A 17,737-nucleotide genomic window follows, 5' to 3' on the forward strand; every position below is an offset into this window, starting at 1 on the left:
AAAAGCCTGACGTCAGAAAAGGCTCAAACTGTACGACGTCATCCTGAAAAGTGGAATTCCATCCCGGAAGTACGGATAAGGAAATACAGGCGTTTAATGCGGAGTCCTCTTTTATGCCTTTCCCTCCCTCTCTTCTTATAGAAACAGATGCTTTGATAGAGTATTCATACAGGAATGATTTGACACGGTGTAATGTCATACAATACATTTCTTGTTTATTAGTTTCATGCAGATTAAGCACTGAGTAGAATATCTCTCCATGTTTGCATCATGGTGTGTTTAAAACCCAAATTAACACAAGTGAACACAAGATGCACACAATTAAAACACTTAAAATCAATGATTCATTGCAGATTATGCCCCAAATATATCCAATATCTGAAGTACTGACCAGAAAACAGCACTACAGAGGATTCACTCATCATGAGGTGACATTACATTAAATGTTTTAAAAATGATAAAATCATGTGAAATTATGCTCTGAATTGTGACTGATTATTGATAGAAGTGCACTCTGCAGTACAAAGCAGCTGAAGCGGAACATACAAAAACAGATTTGACAGGGAATACAATCACATTGCCTGTGGATGTTTTTAATGGGTGGAGGTAGTTAACTAGCTTGCAACTGTGCTTGGAATAACAAGGCTGTATCTGACTTTTAGAATGAGTCATTAAAATGTTGATGCCCTGATCTTGTTGCATGTAGTTGTTGTTGCAGAACATCATAACCCCAAGTGCAATTCAATTAAACAGCATCCCCTTCACCTTCACCACAAAGATTAGGATAAAATCTCTTTTACATTATTCCCATTTAGTGCATTATGCAGAAACAAATGCCAGTGCAGGGGAGGTGTTCTCACAAAACTAGAGCTCTCTTTTTGTTGCCGAGGAACACCTGCCACTTGTCCCAGCGGAGCCTGGTGCTCTTGATGCAGTCTGCAGTCTCGGTGCAGGTGTAGCCGGCGGGACAGCAGTGCAGCATGTCGCTGCAGCACACCGCCTGTGGAGAAGACAGAGGAAGGAAGACATGTAAAACTGACAACTGGTGGTGGAGGAAACAGGTGCTTTAGTTAAGATAGTGGTTAAATTTAGTCTATCACATATGAAAAACAGCCTTTAAAATGTTACTTTAGAAAAAGTACAGAGGTATTAGCAACAAGTTTCAAGTATTAAATGTATAAGTATGTCTCCTTCCAGAATATTATTAGTTACATTATTAAACTATTATATCTGAACCTCAACATTGTGCTAAAACAAATGAATTACTTCAACTACTGCAACCAACTGACACAGCTATATGACATCAGGTTTCTCCACCATCATCCTTCTATTATGACAAACCCACATTAAAGCTGGCTGTAATAACAACTCCAAATATCACAGGATTTGATTATTTTTGGTGGCAAAAATGCACACAAGTGCGACTCCTGTGGCCTATTCCACATCTCTGCTGTTCAATCCTTACTTTGCAGAATTATCTGATTATTAATACTTATGCAATAATATGTAAGCAGCATACTAATACAGTAGTTACATCTATAACAATGTTTTACAACTTAAAAAGATCCCATTCTTTGGGATTTCTTGTAACTGAAAGGCTGCGAAGACAAGAAACATTGTACAATATTGTAATACTGAAAAATAAAAAATACACGTTAAATTCTCTCTAATTAAGGAGACAAAACAGCCTCTAAGGTATCTCCCTGACTGTGTAAAGGCAGCCTTAGCTTTACATTATGGTTAGAGAAAAAGCCTGACATTCTTTTTTATTGGAGTATTAGATGATACGTTTGATACCACTCTCATGTCTCTGCATATAAGATACGATGCATTATTTAATGAGCTTTAGAGGTGCTGGTAGGTTGGTTTTATTCCCTTTGGACAGAGCAAGACTAGCTGTTTCCCCCTGTTTCCAGTATTTGTGCTAAGCTACGCTAAACAGCTGCTGATACAGCTTCTTACTTATCGTAGAGACATGAGATTGACATCTTCTCATCTAACTCTCTGCAAGAAAGCAAATATGAATATTTCCCATAATGTCAAACTATTTCTTTAGAAGTTAAAGTTATGACTGTTTATCATACACTACTATATGGACAGCAGCCCCATGTAGTAGCCGAGGTCCTGCAGCAGGTTGTTTCATCTGGACAGCTGGCCTCTTCATCGCACTGGACGTCTCTGTGCTTTGAGGGAATGGGCATGGGTTGATCCTCGGCCAGATGCACCCGTGTTAGCGGGACGGCCTCCACCTGCAGCATGATGAGCTTCAGACAGGAGTTAGAGGCCACGTTGCAGGTGTAACCCTGTGGGCAGCAGTGCTCCTTATCCGAGCAGCACACAGCCTGCAGACACAGCATGCACAAGGTTAGTGGAAGTGACATCCGTTGTGTTACATAAGTACACCCTGACTGATAGTGTGTCGTATACGGTTATCTCTCCATGTGCAGCGCTCACATTTGGCAGCGGGCAGCAGCCCCACTCGCCCGACAACAGCCGGCAGCAGGTGGTCTGTCCGGGACATTGAATCTGCCCATCGCACTGCACAGAGCTGGAATCGGCCTCGACGCTGGTGGTGGCAGGAAGCTTGGTGTACCAGGGAATCACCACTTCTCCTTTGGTGCACGTGGTCTTCCTCTCGTTGCACATGTAGTTGGCGGGACAGCAGTGGCTCCCGTCAGCGCAACACACTGCCTGTGGGGGGGAAGTGAGAGTGAAAGTGCTACTTTCACATCATCCATACTGTTTTCAGTTCTTCTTTTAAATTAACAAACTTAAGAAGAGTGCAAAAATGTGAGTGCATTAATTAATCAGTAACTTTAGAGTGACAGCCTGAGGAAATTAGTGATTGTGGCCTGAGGCTGAAATAATACAGAGGAGAGTAGAAATGTACTGCGGGAACTATTTCACCATGCAAAGTAGTGATACCGTACTGTCATTTATACTCGTTGGGTCTCACTTTTACAAATTAAAGACAATCTGAACACAAGTTTTCAGAAATCTCAGCTGGCTGCTTAACTGCTGAGCTCTTGGTGTTGATCAACGGCCTGTATGTGATTAGTGTAGAAACAATCAATTTGGTTGCTTGCTGCCATTGAAATGGGAGTAATGAGAGTGAACCGTGAACAGTGAAGCCGTGGGCTGGAAAACCAAAGCAATGAGCTGAAATATGATATAAAGGTCTGTCGGAAGTCCGGTGATAACTATCGTTATCGTTAATAATAGCAAAGTTGTAATAGTATAAAAAAAGTATTAACTGTACATTAATAAACACATAAAATGTCCTTATAGCTGCTTACCACTACATTATGCGGTGTTATAAAGCATTTATTGAATTTATTAAGCATTAAATATTAATTTATTAACATAGTTTATTATTTGTAGTCTTTTATGTGATGATCATTTTATGCTATGAGGCGGTAAAAATCCTTGTTATTGCATATTTCAGTGCTCACCTGTGGCAGCGGGCAACAACCCCACTGCTGAGACGAGCTCATGAAGCAGCAGGTGGTGGACTGAGGGCAGCTGGTGTGGGGGTCACACTGAATGCGCTCCTCGTCTTCCTCATCCTCGGCTCCAGTTGGCTCTGTGCTTGTGTCCTGACTCTGGGTTGGAGCGACCACTGTCGTGGGTGCCGCCGTGGCAAACGCGGGGATCTTCTGCTTCATGGGCGTTGAGCCCGAGATGCCGTCACATTTGAGCCCGGTCATGTCGCAAGTGGTGTCATGCGGGCAGCAGTGTTCGTGGTCGTCACAACAGACGGCCTTTTGAACAAAGTGACAAGAAAGCTTTCAGCCACAGGCATTGCTGGATGTGTGAATACGCATGAGGAGAGAGAATTGTCAGTCAAACTGAAGACATGTTCATGTGAAGATAAAATCAGTGAGTGCAAAAAGTGGTCAAATACACTTTAGAGGATAGTTCAATGTTTTGAGAAATATGCTTATTTGTTATCTTGCTGAGAGTTAGTTGAGAAGCTTGATACCAATTTCATGACAGTACGGTAAATGAAGCTACAGCCAGCGGGTTAGCTTAGCTTAGCACAAAGACTGGAAACTGAAGGAAGCTAGCCTGGTTCTGTCCAAAAGGTAACAACATCCACCTACCAGAACCCCAAAAACTCACTAGTTAACACGTCATATCTCCTTCGTACTAACATTTACAACAGCCTCTTTTTTGTGCTAAGCTAAGCTAGCTCTTTATGCTAACTTTAGCTACTGGTGTTAGATTCATATTTACCGTACAGACATAAAAGTGGTCACAATCTTCTCGACTGAATCTCAGCAAGAAAGCAAATGAGCGTATTTATTTGAACTAAAAAGTTGAACTATTCCTTTAAAGAAATAACGTGTGAAACTTTCATGACAACATTGTATCATCTATTAATTCAACATAACAGTGTGGCACCTTATTAAAACTATCTGCACATCTAGGAGGTCAATCCAGTGGAAAATCCTCAGGAAGGTAGTTTAAAAACTTTTTTTCATCCTTTGTGTGTGCATGTTGCACTGTGTGTTTACCTCAGGTAGATCACAGCAGGCCCAATCTCCTGTTGCAGTCTTACAGCAGGTGGTGTCATCAGGACAATAGTGGGTGGAGTCACATGTAACGTTCCCCACCTGTATTTCTTTTTCAGCAAATAGACAACAGCCACATTGATGCTTTTGAAAAAAACTTTCTACGGCTTTAGAATCAGTTTACCAAAATATGATACATTACTGATACTATTATCGGTAACCTATTACTACCACACCTACTGCATGCAGGAAGAATACTGCTGTACTAGCTTTGATAGACCTTTCCCACAGACATTTCGTCTAGTCATACCAGGAAATGCTGCAACTTACAACATTTAGCTGTGACAGTAATGCTGCGTCCACATGGAATCAGGCAGACAGTGGACCAAAAACTGGATATCACGTTAGTGGACGAGAGCAGGACGGTAAAATGAGATGAGGCCAGGAAGGTAATGGTAAACGGCATCACCGTCCAAAGTTAAAATAATTTAACTTTTTAACGGGATGTTACATAACTGTGCTGTTAACCATCAGGTAGCGTACAGTCCATGGTTTGTGTTAAGCTAATGTTAGCTTTAAAAAAAAGAAACTGATCAGGGCCTTAAGTCCTGCATTCACGGACACCCCTACATTAAATGGAATGCAGCCGTTATTAACGTTATTAAAGCATAACGTCTGCTGAAAAAAAAGGTCTGTTTTTACATTTAACTCATGCATCTGGGCTCGTTATGTGCATCTTATGATACATATTGTATGAGGTGTGTGTGCTTGTTATACATACTTAAATTCATGATGAACACCTCACCTGCAGCTGCCTTGGTGAAAGATGATTCGTCCTTCTCTGTGGGAGGAACTGCACTCACTGTGCTGACTTCAACAGCTGTCTTTGCAGTGACTTTTTCGCCTTCTGAAAGAGGAAACACACACTGCTATCGCTGCATAAACACTCATGCAATAATTAGTCAGAATGAGGAAGTAAGTTTACCCGTAGTTAACCATAATGAATCTGACCTTTCTGGTTCTCCCAGTCCGCTCTTATCCTAGCAGGGAATTTGGCCCACATAGGCGTTACTTTTTTGGTAGATGAGGAAGCACATTTGCTGTGTTCAAGATCACATGTGGTCCCTTCAGGACAGCAGTGTGTCTTATCCACGCAGCACACAGCCTGTTTGGACAGTAAAGACACATGGAGTATCACCTCTAGAGCCACACATGATAAGACAACATAAAGTCACGATAACCGGACATGCAAATCCAACATTTGACTTTTTCCTCATTCATAATCTCAATTATACTATTAGAATTTCAAAGTGTATGTCTATAATGAAAAGATCAGCCATTTTGTACGTTTGGCATGGGACAGCAACCCCAGGTGCCTTCTGTGGTTTCACAGCAGGTGGTATCATCTGGACACTCCGACACTCCATCTTTGCACAGAACTGCAGTCACAAGCTCTGCAACAACATAACGGAAACATTTAAAATGCTTGAGATGAAAACCCCTTATGAGAGTTAGGCCAGTTTATCTGCACAGCACCCTTCAACAACGAGCCAATACAAAGTGCTTTACACGAGACTTAAAAGGGCTTTGACACAAATAAACCAGAAAGAGCACGATAGTTAAAAAAAAAACAAAAAAAAAAACAGCCCAGTGTTGACAACTTTTTTACAATGAAAGTAGCAAGCAGCACTAGTTCTAGAAGTCGCTAAATTTTGCGAGAAAGAACAACCCGGCCCTTCTGAGCCCCCAGTCTGTAACTCAGCGGGTATTTTCCTTTAAGTTAAATCAACTTCCCAGTACAAACACTTCAATAACCCTGAAGACAGTCCTTTGATTATTGATATATTCTTAAGGTGATTGTGGGCTCATTTTGAAATGTGCTTGATGTTAAAATTCCAGACATTAACTACACAAAGATTTCTAGCTTGGTTTGTGGTCTTTAACGTTAGCGACTGAAGCTGAACACTGACTTTTAATCGCTCTTCTTTGGCTCCAAAAAACAATTATTTCGGATACATCTTTGCTTAACAGGGGGACGTTTTTGTACATCTAATCATGGTTGAATAGAAGAGGCCCGAGACTGGAGCCTGCAGGTGTCATTTCCGTTCACTCAGATTTGTAATTACCCATTGACACAAAGTAGTTTGAGTCCTGCAGACAACATTCACACCAGTTTAGCGCTGTGCCAGAAAGTCCCAGACAGTTTTCCAGACTGTCTAGTAATATGTTGTGCTAGTGAGAAGAAGCATTTCACCTTTTTTGATGCAGGAGCGGCTGTCTGCGCTGCACTGGTGGCCCTCAGGGCAGCAGTGTTTCCCATCAGAGCAGGGGACTCCCTGTCAGGGGTCAGGAAATCATGAATTTATATATTTGTTTTATAGAAACAAGGGTTCAATCTTAACTGCTTTACCCCAAACAGGTGAAGTAGTTTGACTATATTGCACCTTCAGATGTCAGACTAAAACAATCCAGCAGACAACTTTACAACAAAACGCAGGAAGCTGCGTTATAATAGAGAGTACTTCCTGTTGTATTCAGTGAAGTGAAAATGCTTGTTTCACCAAAACAGCAAATGTTCCTCCTTGTGACAGGAAGTCACGGGGCTTTTAGAGGACACATTTTGCGTAACATATGCACCCTTAATATTACCAGTGTTACTGTACGAGTGGTTCACCAGTGGACTCCACCATGGACCTCACTGTTTTGGTCCATATTTTACTGTTCTTTTACCAGTTTGTCACTTAAATGACCGTGTAGCACTTCTTTAGAAAGGGTTAACATGTCAACATGACTGCGTGTCTTTCAACCATCTTTTAACATTAGTTTTAAATTGACTGACACTAATGCACTCTCTCATACTTGTAGGGATAACACTCAACTGTTTAGTTGCTGTAATTGCGAAAGTGCTAATTTAGTTGAACAATGTTTGATGTTACAGTCTCACCTCTGTGATGATCTTGTTTGTTTTGTTTGACCATGAGCTGTTAGAATAAACTGCATTACATGTAATGTCTGTGTCGGACACGGTTTCATTACCTGAGCTAAGGGACAGCAGCCAAACTTTGTCAAGCCCCTCAGGCAGGAATACTCAGCTGGGCATCGAGACTGATCAGGACAGATGTTGTCGTCCACCTCCACCATGTACGTCTTGATCATCCTGAAGGACTGCAGGGACATGATGGGAAAAGGGGGCTCTCGCTTTAGATGTGTCAAACTCTCACTCTCTGTGTCTTATGATGAAAGCAACGCGTGTCTGTTGTTCTCACTTTGGAGAGTCCGGGCTGATCAGCAGAAGTTCTTTCCACCCAGGGGACGGACCCGGTCGAGTTCGAACAGCTGGACGTGGCTGTGTTGCAGATTGTTCCCGCAGGACAGCAATGCATGTGATCCTCACAGCACTCAGCCTGCAAGGGGACAGCAGTAGTAGGGACACTTTGACTAACAAAGTTGTAAAACTGCTATCTCACTGGCTGAGTGAAGCCTGAGCTTCTATCTGGCTCATAAAGTGATAAAACACCAGTGAGCCTGAATAGTACCACTGTTCAGCCTTCATTTCTTTTTATTTTAGAGTACAAGAAGGGTTATCTCATATTTACATGCAACTATGTGATGGACAAAAGGGACAAAGCATCCTACTGAAGTGGAAGCACTATAACTTTACTGGGGTTTATCTTGTGAAGACGTTAAGTTAATTGTGCTGTCCTTCAACAGAGAGCAGTAAAGAGGTTTAACGTGTTCAGGCTGACAGCTGGACAGGATCAAAGTCTTTTTTTAACTTATTATCAGCCTATATGAGCAAAAATATTCACATGTATATGGAATACATGCACACACAGTATCAGCAAATAAACTGAATTCTTTCAGGTTTCCGTCAATGTACATTTTTAATAATTAATAATTTAATACATGGCAATAAGTGATTCATAATTAGCACACCAAAGGGTTACGTCAAGGCTAACTGTGGCTATCTCTGGCTAGCATGAACTCTGTCCGTGTTACATTATGATGCACAACATGCAGGAACCATGTCTACCTGATCCAGTGGGCAGCATTCATAGCCGTTGGCCGGGTCGTTGCAGCAGGTTTGACCGTCGTCACATCTCCCTCCATCTGGACACTCATCAGCACCAACCAGAGCCAGGAGAGCCCAACAGATCACAACCCACTTCTGCATCTGCACACAGGGGGACACACAGGGGGACACACACGCGCACACACACACACACACACACACACACACACACACACACACACACAGGTCATCGAAGAAAGTGAAAGATGTGCATGTGGAATCCCCCTCTCCAATCACAAATAACATGTTTGTATTCACTTCTGCTGAGACGATTGGACACAGAGTATAATAAGCCCGCTCAGATATTTCTATATGAACTTGTGACTGACTGAGAAACTAATCATGGCTATTTTGGTGATTTCTCACCTTTAGATTCATACAGTTGAAAAACAAAAATGCAAATAATGTCTGGGACTCAGTTCTGTTTTCATTTCTACTTCCTGAAACAGTCCCTTTTGGGGTTTGTTCCTGATTTTTGTCTTTAGCGAATCCAACACAATAAGAACCACTTTCAGTTTCGTTTAACATGCATATTAGAAAGGAGAGTTCTTTGTCTCAATAAAATCTCAGCTAGTCAGAATAAACTGTGGACGTTTTACACGAAAATATTAAACCAATTTAAGCAATACGTGAATCGTTGTCAAACATGTTTACAATTCACTCAAATTGCAAGTCACTCTGTTTTTTTTCGTTTCATCTATTGTAATGTTTTATCCGGGTTTAACTCTTACCGTAGTGTTGAGCTTTTTGTTTTTGTTATTATTACCTTGTTTGTCTGTCAAAGCTCTTTGTAAACTCTGTTTTTAACGGTTATTACTTCTTTACCAAGCAAGTAATGTATCAGATTCAACGAATACGTTTAGTTTGCTCTTACCTTGGTTAAAGACTGAAGGGCTGTTGTGAGGAGAAAGGTGTTTCACAAGTGTCTCACCACTAAATAAGACAAACGATAGACCTGCTGTGTCGTGAACACACCCCCGAGACAGAGAGAGAGAGAGAGAGAGAGCGAGAGAGCGAGACAGAGAGAGAGAGAGAGAGAGAGCGAGAGAGAGAGACAGAGAGAGAGACAGAGACGGAGAGAGACAGAGACGGAGAGAGAGAGAGACGGAGAGAGAGAGAGAGAGAGAGAGAGAGAGAGAGAGCGAGAGAGCGAGAGCGAGAGAGCGAGAGCGAGAGAGAGGTTTTTTTTTTTTAATGAAATTTGTATGATAAAGTTCATTGAAGTTGTTTTGGCCGTTTGCTTCGTCTGAACACGTCGCTGTTGACTGACGGGCATAAACTTGTTTGGCAGCTGCGTCGCACCACAGTGACGTGTCCACCAGGCGGCGCCAGAGCGACAGCAGCAGGTGGGGGCGAGGCCAGAGGAGAGCTGACATTTTGTAATAATAATAATCCAAAACATGTTATCCGTAACGGACAACCCGAATAAATGGCAGCACGACAGAGGGGCTTAACGCTATAGCTCATAAACGTGGAAACGTTTAACTGAAATGGGTGAAGAAGACGCTTCTATTTCACAACGACACTGGCAGCTGAAGTAGAGGTGAGCAACTGAACTGTAGCTGTGTAGCTAGCTAACGTTAGCTTCCCATGCAACGTTGTTTCGTTACACAAGCTAACGTTAGCTAGTTAGCTACCCAGCTAAATGTGACTTAAATGCTGACAGTTATCTAAACCTAACGTTACATGTTAACGTATGTATTTCATCACGTTTGGCATACTGACTTTGAGTCCTCCTTAAGTGTGGATTAAGATGTAACGTTATTTATTTTGTCTGTGTACGTGATCTTAGCTAGCTAGTGGTGGTAAAAAGAGGACAGAGTGTACTATCACATAATACTGTCTACGCAGCTATACCGTTAGCTCTGTTGTTTCAGTAACGTGTGTGCTGTCAACATGACTGTCATGTAGGTTTTAACCAGAATGAGACGTGATGAAGGTCATCAACGTTGTGTGATTTACAGGTGAAGGTGACAGGAAACGCCCTGTCAGTTTAGGACACATGTGGCGACATGTTTGTGTTTGATTGATTGTTTTGATCTGATTCTTGGCTTGATGATTGGTATGCGACAATAAACTTGCAATGGTTAAAAACATAATTTAAAAATAGAAACATTTGAATAAAATATGATAAATAAACGTTCGTACGTTTAAAACATGTATGTTATTAATGTTATAAGTGTAGTAGAGTTGTGCAAAGGATGTGTAACTGTAACGGTTAAGTAATTGTCCTGGAGATGTAAGAGTCCTTGTCAGTGGGGGTCTCGGGCTCTGTTGATATGAAAACCTTGTTTGGTAAAGGCAGCTTATTTGGCAGACAAACCTTGAGGGCCAAGTGGCTTCAACTGTCACACTAAAGTACAATTAGGAACAGAAGTACAGTACCAAGGGGAGCAAATGGCAACCACACAGGTGACGGAGTGAATATTTGAAATATTACTTATCCAGCAGAAACATCTTTGCTCCTACCTTTGGATTTGCTCCTCAGGTGTATAATTTCTAAAAAAAAACACATCTCAGAAGCTGAGACTTTCTTTGGGGCATTTATTAGTTTATCTTCATTAGTTGTTGTTCCATATTAGTATTTATTGTTCATGTTTATTTATCTGCTACTACGCACTCCCTTCATTGGGAGGTGAGGCTCTCACTGGCTGTCTGCTGACATGCACATCGTAGATAAGCTATCACAATGTTTCAACGACTCCATTATAACAACTACGCCTCGACTTACCCAGCTCACATCGACCAAGATCTGACAGGAGTCACACAATCCACAATCTGACATAACAGGACACAAACTGATCGTGTAGAACACCAACACTCCTCTTGAGTTGTTCTACATAACAAGAAGACAAAGACAGAAAACAGAAGTGAAGTTTGGTTAAAGAACACATTGTTCTCACTGTGTGGGTTTATTTTTGTTCCGACAGGTGGGCAGGATGGGGGAGCAGGCCGGCGGCGGCTCCGTGGCTGCGATCTCTCCAGTGCAGCAGATGCTGGCTTCTGGCACTGGAGCCCTCCTCACGTCTATTTTTGGTGAGATCACGAAAACAAAGAGTGGAAAAAGCAACTTAAGTCTGTTAAATTTGTTCTTTCCAATGCAGTTTTCCACAATGTTCTTGTCTTGTGCACACAATTGGTTTGTTGTCCCCAAAGTCTAACACTAAGTTGCCAGTTTTTTAGGTACACCAAGATAAAACAAAGAACTTTCTTCTTCATGAAAGTTACTGGCCATCATTATCCGTGCTCACTAGTACTAGTTACTATACTAGTAGCATAGTAACTTAATTTATAGATCCATCCTTGGTGTGTTTATCAACTAATACATCCCGTAAACAGTGCTGCCATAGCCTACGCTCCCAGCACTCTTTCCATCCCCTCAGTCCCGACATTATTTGATAAAACGACCTTCTCCCCCCCAACCTGGAACAATCCACAGCAGGAACTGGAGCTATCCAGTATGTTTAGCCTACAATCATTGATATACGAGGGGAGGACAACTCTCAAACTGACCGTGCTAACCTTCATTTGTACTGCAGGACTATTAGAATGCATTAGTTTTAGCTGAAGACTGATATAATCTATAATATAATAATAATTACATTCATTTGTTCACAGTCACACCGCTGGACGTTGTGAAGATCAGGCTGCAGACTCAGCAAACACCGTTGCACCACGGTAAGACAAGGAGCTTGACTTCTTCTGTGGTTTTAGATCATAGATTAACTTGGTTGATGAAACACTGGCTTTGCTTGTAACAGCTGCTTGTGAGTGCCATCCTTGTGCATCTGGATGCTTTTCTAACCCCACGACACCTGTTCTTTGTTTCTTCACCTCTCTCCTCGGCCTTTATCTGTCCTGCTTTTTGCTTTTTTTTTTCTCCGTAGCTTTAGCCTGTGAATCTGCTCCGTGGGGCGGCGTCATCCGCCCTTCCAAGTGTAAGTATCTGACCCGCCGTCGCTGCATGCTGAAACTTCACCACAGTTGCACAAAAAACACAGTTGCCCAGCACAGCTTTCTGTGTGTGGGGGCACACGCTCACCTGACTAACATCTCTTGGCAATAAAAACAAAAATAGTGTTTCATGTGTATGTTTTTGTTTCACTCCATGGTCTTCAGTTTTATCTGTTCGTTGTGTGGCTGCAGTTTTGTACCTGGTCGTAAAATACCATTTCATGTTGGTAGATATTTTACAGTTGAACATGAACGTCAGTGCTTCTTATTCAACCTTTCTTCACTCTTGCTCACACGTAACCCTGTCTTAGTAAATGTTATGTTTTTGTTTCCTGCAATATTTCCACATGTTAATATCTGTATTTAATAAGAGCAGGTTAGGAAATAATCTTTTTTTTAGAGTTTCTTTGACTTTTTTGTCAATAGTCGTATCTTAAACCAGCTCTAAATAAACACACAAAGTAAGCAGTGACAAGGACAGCCCTGTGTTATCGAGTGACTCTGTGGTCATTGCCATCACATGTATCATTAATCAAATGGATCATATACTGTAAAACATGCTCATATTCAGACACTTGTTTCGGATGTTTTCGACATGTTATCTGGTGATTGCTGCGGCTCATACAGTATTTATATCCCTGCTGACCGCTGGTTGTTCGTCTCTCACAGGGAAATGTTTCCTGTATTGTAATGGACTGATGGATCACATCTACGTGTGTCAGAATAGAACCAGTCTCACCAGCTGGTACAAAACACCCACACATTTCAGTGGGACGCTGGTGAGTACAAGAACATCAGCGGCTTCGCTTTACCTACAAAATGAATCAAAGTGTGCTAAGCCATGTTTGTCTGTTTACTCCACAGGATGCGTTTGTGAAAATCACTCGACATGAAGGACTCAGGTCTCTGTGGAGCGGACTACCTCCAACACTGTGAGTGTCTAAAATCAAGAAAACGTTCAGATGACTTGTGTTCAGGTTTGGCTGAGAGCGATAATGATGTCAGAGGCCAATAGATGTTTAATTCTGGTATTTAGTATTTTAGCTTTTTTCTACTTTGAGTGTCGTAGTATAAAGTGTTTCCTCTGTAAATAGTTTCAGAATGGAAACAGCATTTACAAATAGCTTCTTTGAAGGTTAAAGTAACAGTTTGATGTTTGGTTGTATGAGGTTCTTCTCGATAGTCAGTGTATTACCAGACAGCAGTACCGGCACAAGAGCAAAGTACTGCTGTGGACGTATTTTAGACACCTAAAAACATCAATAACAATTTAATTGTGTGTGTGTGTGTGTGTGTGTGTGTGTGTGTGTGTGTGTGTGCAGGGTCATGGCTGTACCAGCCACGGTCATCTACTTCACCTGCTACGACCAGCTGCGGGACTTCCTGGGGTTCGGTCTGGGTTTCCAGGGCAGCCTCGTCCCTCTAGTTGCTGGTGGTCTGGCCAGATGTAAGTCCATTGAAGCACGCGTAGATATCCCAACGTCAGTGTGGTGAACGGGTTTTTGACTCCCGTGTGGTTTGCAGTGGGGGCCGTGACGGTGATCAGCCCTCTGGAGCTGGTCAGGACCAAGATGCAGTCGCGCCGGCTGCCCTACAGCGAGCTGCGGGTGTGTATCCGCTCGGCTGTGGCTCAGGACGGGCTGCTGTCACTGTGGAGGGGCTGGGGACCCACCGTCCTCAGAGACGTACCCTTCTCTGGTGAGAGCAGCGCCACACGATGCCATATATAGATGCCATATATAGTGATACTTAATGAGAAGAATCTCTGTTCCAGAGAGAACAAATGCACAATCTTTCAAACATTCATCCTTTGTGGACTTTAAATCTGGTTGGTACGGTGGAAGAATCTTCTCCTCCATAGAAACTTATCAAACTTCTCCTGCAGCATATTTCACTCGACTGTTGCTGTTATTTAATATCTTCAGAGCAGTCAGATCACGGCTGAATACACTGTTACCATGTTGTACTATCTGCTTGTTTATAATTCTGATTTGTAAGTATGATTTGAAGCATATTTTTGCAAAACAAACTACAGTTCGAAACATTCTGAGCAGACGGAAAGACGGCAAAGCAGTAACTTAAGCTGCCGGAGTTTATGTGAATGTTTTTAGACTTGTTCCTTCCATGTGAACTCGTTTCTACAGCCACCTTTCAGGCTAACAGGTTGATTCTCTAAATACTCAATAATACTCAATATTTGTGTTCTAGACGTACAGTATTGGTAGGAAAGAAAACATCTCCATCACGGTTTCTCTCTAGTTTTCCTGCCATTATTCACAAACTTCTCTTGATGATATATTTTCACTCGTCAAGTCAGTTTTATTTATTTAGCCCAACATCACAAATCACAGTTTTAGTGTGTACAGTATAAGACGTCCTCTGTCCTTAGAACCTCGAGTCAGATGAGGAAAAACTCTACCGATCTACAGAGTGTAAGATGGCTGTCATGTGGAACAAAGCATCAAACGTCCCTGTGTGTGTGTGTGTGTGTGTGTGTGTTTGCAGCGTTGTACTGGTTTAACTATGAACTGGTGAAGGCCCGGCTGTGTGAACGGTCCCGAGTGACTCAGGCCAACTTCTCCATCAGCTTCACAGCAGGAGCCGTCTCTGGAGCTGTAAGTACTTCACCTCTAATGTAGCCACACACCTGTTCACCTGGTGCTGCAACCAGTCAACATGATAACAAGATAAAATACATGACTCGATGTAATCCAACATATTTTCAGCTTGTACTCAAAGGGAGAACAAATACAATAAAACCCTGACTTGAACTGAGTGAACTGTATCACAATAACACTCAAATATCTGAAACAACAAGGTTTCAGGTTCCAGCTGTGGGCAGTGAGTCAGGAGCTGACCCACATTCACACGGTTATGTTCCTACAATAATACAGCTGCTCATATGAACGGTTATCCTTCACACACTGATCATATCGAACAGTTTGAAGTGTTACACCTGTGTACTGCCCGGTACACGACTGTTTCCTCTGTCATGGTGTCTAGATCGCCGCCATCCTGACGCTGCCCTTTGACGTGGTGAAGACGCGGAGACAGATCCAGCTGGGAGAGATGGATTCTCTGGGAGGTCTGCACTTAACATCTGTACTTAAGTGACATGTATTTATTCATGTGTGTGCAGTGTGTTCTAAACAGTAACTTCCTGTTCCTCCTAGCGTCCTTAAAGAGAACAACGTCCACATGGCACATGATGAAGGAAATATGGGCTGAGATGGGCTACAGAGGCCTGTTTGCAGGTACACACATAGACCGGGTCGCACCAACAAGGATTTATTTTTAAATCATGGTTTCACTTTAAATCACCAGTATTAACCTCACTTCCACTGGAGGAGGTTTAACCTGTAAAATGGCCTTTTTGAGCTGGATTGAGCAAAATAATCAAGTTCCTTGAAGGAAAGTTCACAGACAGACAGACATGCTGCTGCTGCTGCTGCTGGAGTTCAGTAAGGAAACTGTTGAGCTGAACAGGAAGATTGTTCAAACATGGGAGTGAAAGAAATGCTGCTGTACCAGTTGAGTGGCGCTAGGCTAACAACTAGCTAGCACACAATACAAGGTTTTATAAAGGAATACAGAGCAGGTGGAAGTGAACTCCTCTATTATAGCATATTCACTAGGTCCTCACAGCATGCAAATGTATTTATTTATTTGTTGTGATTTGTGTAATTCATATTGATTAAATTATAACTTTGGTTAACATCAATAAACTTGGATTTACTGCTTCATTTAAGATCTGGATTTAATCATTTTACATCTAGTTTATCTAAACTCTGAATCTAATCTTCGATTAAATGAATCCTTGTCGGTGAAACTCAACCTTACTGTCTTCTGTCTTGTGTTATGTAATAAATAAAAGCTCGTCAGTGAACACGTATGTGTGCGTTTCCTCCAGGTTTCATGCCCAGAGTGATCAAAGTGGCTCCAGCGTGTGCCGTCATGATCAGCACCTACGAGTTTGGAAAGGCCTTCTTCCAAGAGATGAACCTTGATCGAGAGCGACTGGGATCCTGAGTGGTTGTGTTTGCTGTCCGTTTCATTATTATCAGGACAGCGAGAACAACGTCTCCTCAAACAGAAGCTTGAGGAGCGGGCAGTGCCTGGGTTTGGTTTCATGTGAACATAAATGATGAAGATTCACCCACATTTCACAGCTGCTCTCTGGAAATGTAAACACAGTGACGGTGATGAGACTTGAATGAACAATGAGCAGCAGGTCTGGAGACTGAGAGATTCTGTCCTGGACCACAAACTTTATGTGTGATGAACTTTAAACAGCTATCTTAAAATAAGATGTTTTTTTCAGTGCTTCAGCGAGGGGACAAACTACATGAATACTGATGCACATTTTACAATATTAATGATAAATCTGTGGAGGACAGCGGCATAAATGCTTGATGGGAAAATTCAAACCTTCTTTAGTGCTTAAACTGCACATCAGTACTGTTGCATGAGTCAGAGGAAAACTTTCTAATTCCCACTTTTTGCATTGCCTGAGTCCGACTGCGTGGCGTGTTGAGCTCCATTCAGCACAGGATCCAGATGAGCTGGTCCACCCGGCATTCGCTTTACTGCATTCCTGAAGCAGTACAGCAAGATATGTTTTGACATCCGAGTAGATGGCTGACAAATGTGTTTTGTGTACTGGATAGATTTGATCGTTTGTAGCACTTTACATTTGCAAAGACAAGTTCTGTGTAATTTAATCAGACAGACGAGAACGTGTTTTTATGTTTAGTTGAGTGAAAGCCTCTTTTCTGTTCTCATACCTGGAGGAAACTACAGTCTACCAAACACAAAGTCTGATTAAGCACGCCTTCTCTGAAGATGTGTTTTCTTTGGTGCATGAATTTAGCATTTTATGCTATGATTATATTACAAGAATTGAAGAAGATTTGAGCACAATTTTCTGTGGAAGCTGCTGCTGCCAGCTTCCTGATTCCACAGCGATCGTCTTACATTTTGCAAAGACGTGACGTGAGGAAGTAAACACAAGAGGCTTCCCAAACTTTCCCCCGGGGGCTTGCCAGTGATAAAATGCTTTGAATTTACACTGGATCAAAAATATTGCTGCCGTAACCTGAAAAGTGTAAAAGAATGTGTATAAATGAAATGGTAATAAACTTTGAGACAGCTTGATTTTTATATCACGTGTGATTATTTTGTATTTCGGAGTTTGTAA

The 17,737-nt window shown here is 42.0% G+C and overlaps 2 protein-coding genes across 3 annotated transcripts; one reads left to right on the forward strand and one right to left on the reverse strand.

Moving 5' to 3' along the window:
- Positions 1–190: 190 nt before the first annotated feature.
- grna (granulin a) lies at positions 191–9,620 on the reverse strand. The gene is made up of 13 exons (XM_076086554.1): positions 9,461–9,620; positions 8,548–8,688; positions 7,781–7,918; positions 7,551–7,679; positions 6,769–6,850; positions 5,862–5,968; positions 5,526–5,679; positions 5,320–5,421; positions 4,518–4,624; positions 3,453–3,761; positions 2,455–2,691; positions 2,085–2,342; positions 191–1,000 (listed from the first exon to the last, which is right to left on the reverse strand). Exons 2-13 carry the CDS (start codon positions 8,686–8,688, stop codon positions 857–859), a joined length of 1,908 nt encoding a protein of 635 aa, XP_075942669.1. The 5' UTR covers positions 9,461–9,620; the 3' UTR covers positions 191–856.
- Positions 9,621–9,687: 67 nt separating this feature from the next.
- slc25a39 (solute carrier family 25 member 39) lies at positions 9,688–17,700 on the forward strand. Of its 2 annotated transcripts, XM_076086556.1 has the most exons (12): positions 9,688–10,129; positions 11,517–11,622; positions 12,205–12,264; positions 12,474–12,524; positions 13,210–13,319; positions 13,405–13,472; positions 13,863–13,987; positions 14,065–14,238; positions 15,046–15,155; positions 15,544–15,625; positions 15,714–15,794; positions 16,451–17,700. In XM_076086556.1, the coding sequence occupies exons 2-12, from the start codon at positions 11,526–11,528 to the stop codon at positions 16,567–16,569; spliced, it is 1,077 nt and encodes a 358-aa protein (XP_075942671.1). In that variant the 5' UTR covers positions 9,688–10,129; positions 11,517–11,525; the 3' UTR covers positions 16,570–17,700. The 2 variants fall into 2 exon arrangements, with proteins under 2 accessions (XP_075942671.1, XP_075942672.1); XM_076086557.1 differs by lacking the exon at positions 12,474–12,524 and having other exon boundaries at positions 9,692–10,129.
- Positions 17,701–17,737: the final 37 nt, after the last annotated feature.

The sequence above is a fragment of the Anarhichas minor genome, unplaced genomic scaffold (genome assembly GCF_050575085.1).
Source record: "Anarhichas minor isolate MPS153535 unplaced genomic scaffold, ASM5057508v1 ptg000007l, whole genome shotgun sequence".
Classification (NCBI taxonomy): Eukaryota; Metazoa; Chordata; class Actinopteri; order Perciformes; family Anarhichadidae; genus Anarhichas; species Anarhichas minor.

Excerpts from the sequence above, each read along its gene's own strand:
- slc25a39 (XM_076086556.1), top strand. The coding sequence starts at position 11,526 with ATGGGGGAGCAGGCCGGCGGCGGCTCCGTGGCTGCGATCTCTCCAGTG. Across the intron at positions 13,320-13,404 it reads CACATTTCAGTGGGACGCTG|GATGCGTTTGTGAAAATCAC; the intron begins GTGAGTACAAGA and ends TTTACTCCACAG. Across the intron at positions 15,156-15,543 it reads CAGGAGCCGTCTCTGGAGCT|ATCGCCGCCATCCTGACGCT; the intron begins GTAAGTACTTCA and ends CATGGTGTCTAG.
- grna (XM_076086554.1), bottom strand. The coding sequence starts at position 8,688 with ATGCAGAAGTGGGTTGTGATCTGTTGGGCTCTCCTGGCTCTGGTTGGT. Across the intron at positions 3,762-4,517 it reads CCTGCTGTGATCTACCTGAG|GCCGTCTGTTGTGACGACCA; the intron begins GTAAACACACAG and ends TTTGTTCAAAAG. Across the intron at positions 1,001-2,084 it reads GCTGCTGTCCATATAGTAGT|GCGGTGTGCTGCAGCGACAT; the intron begins GTATGATAAACA and ends TCTTCTCCACAG.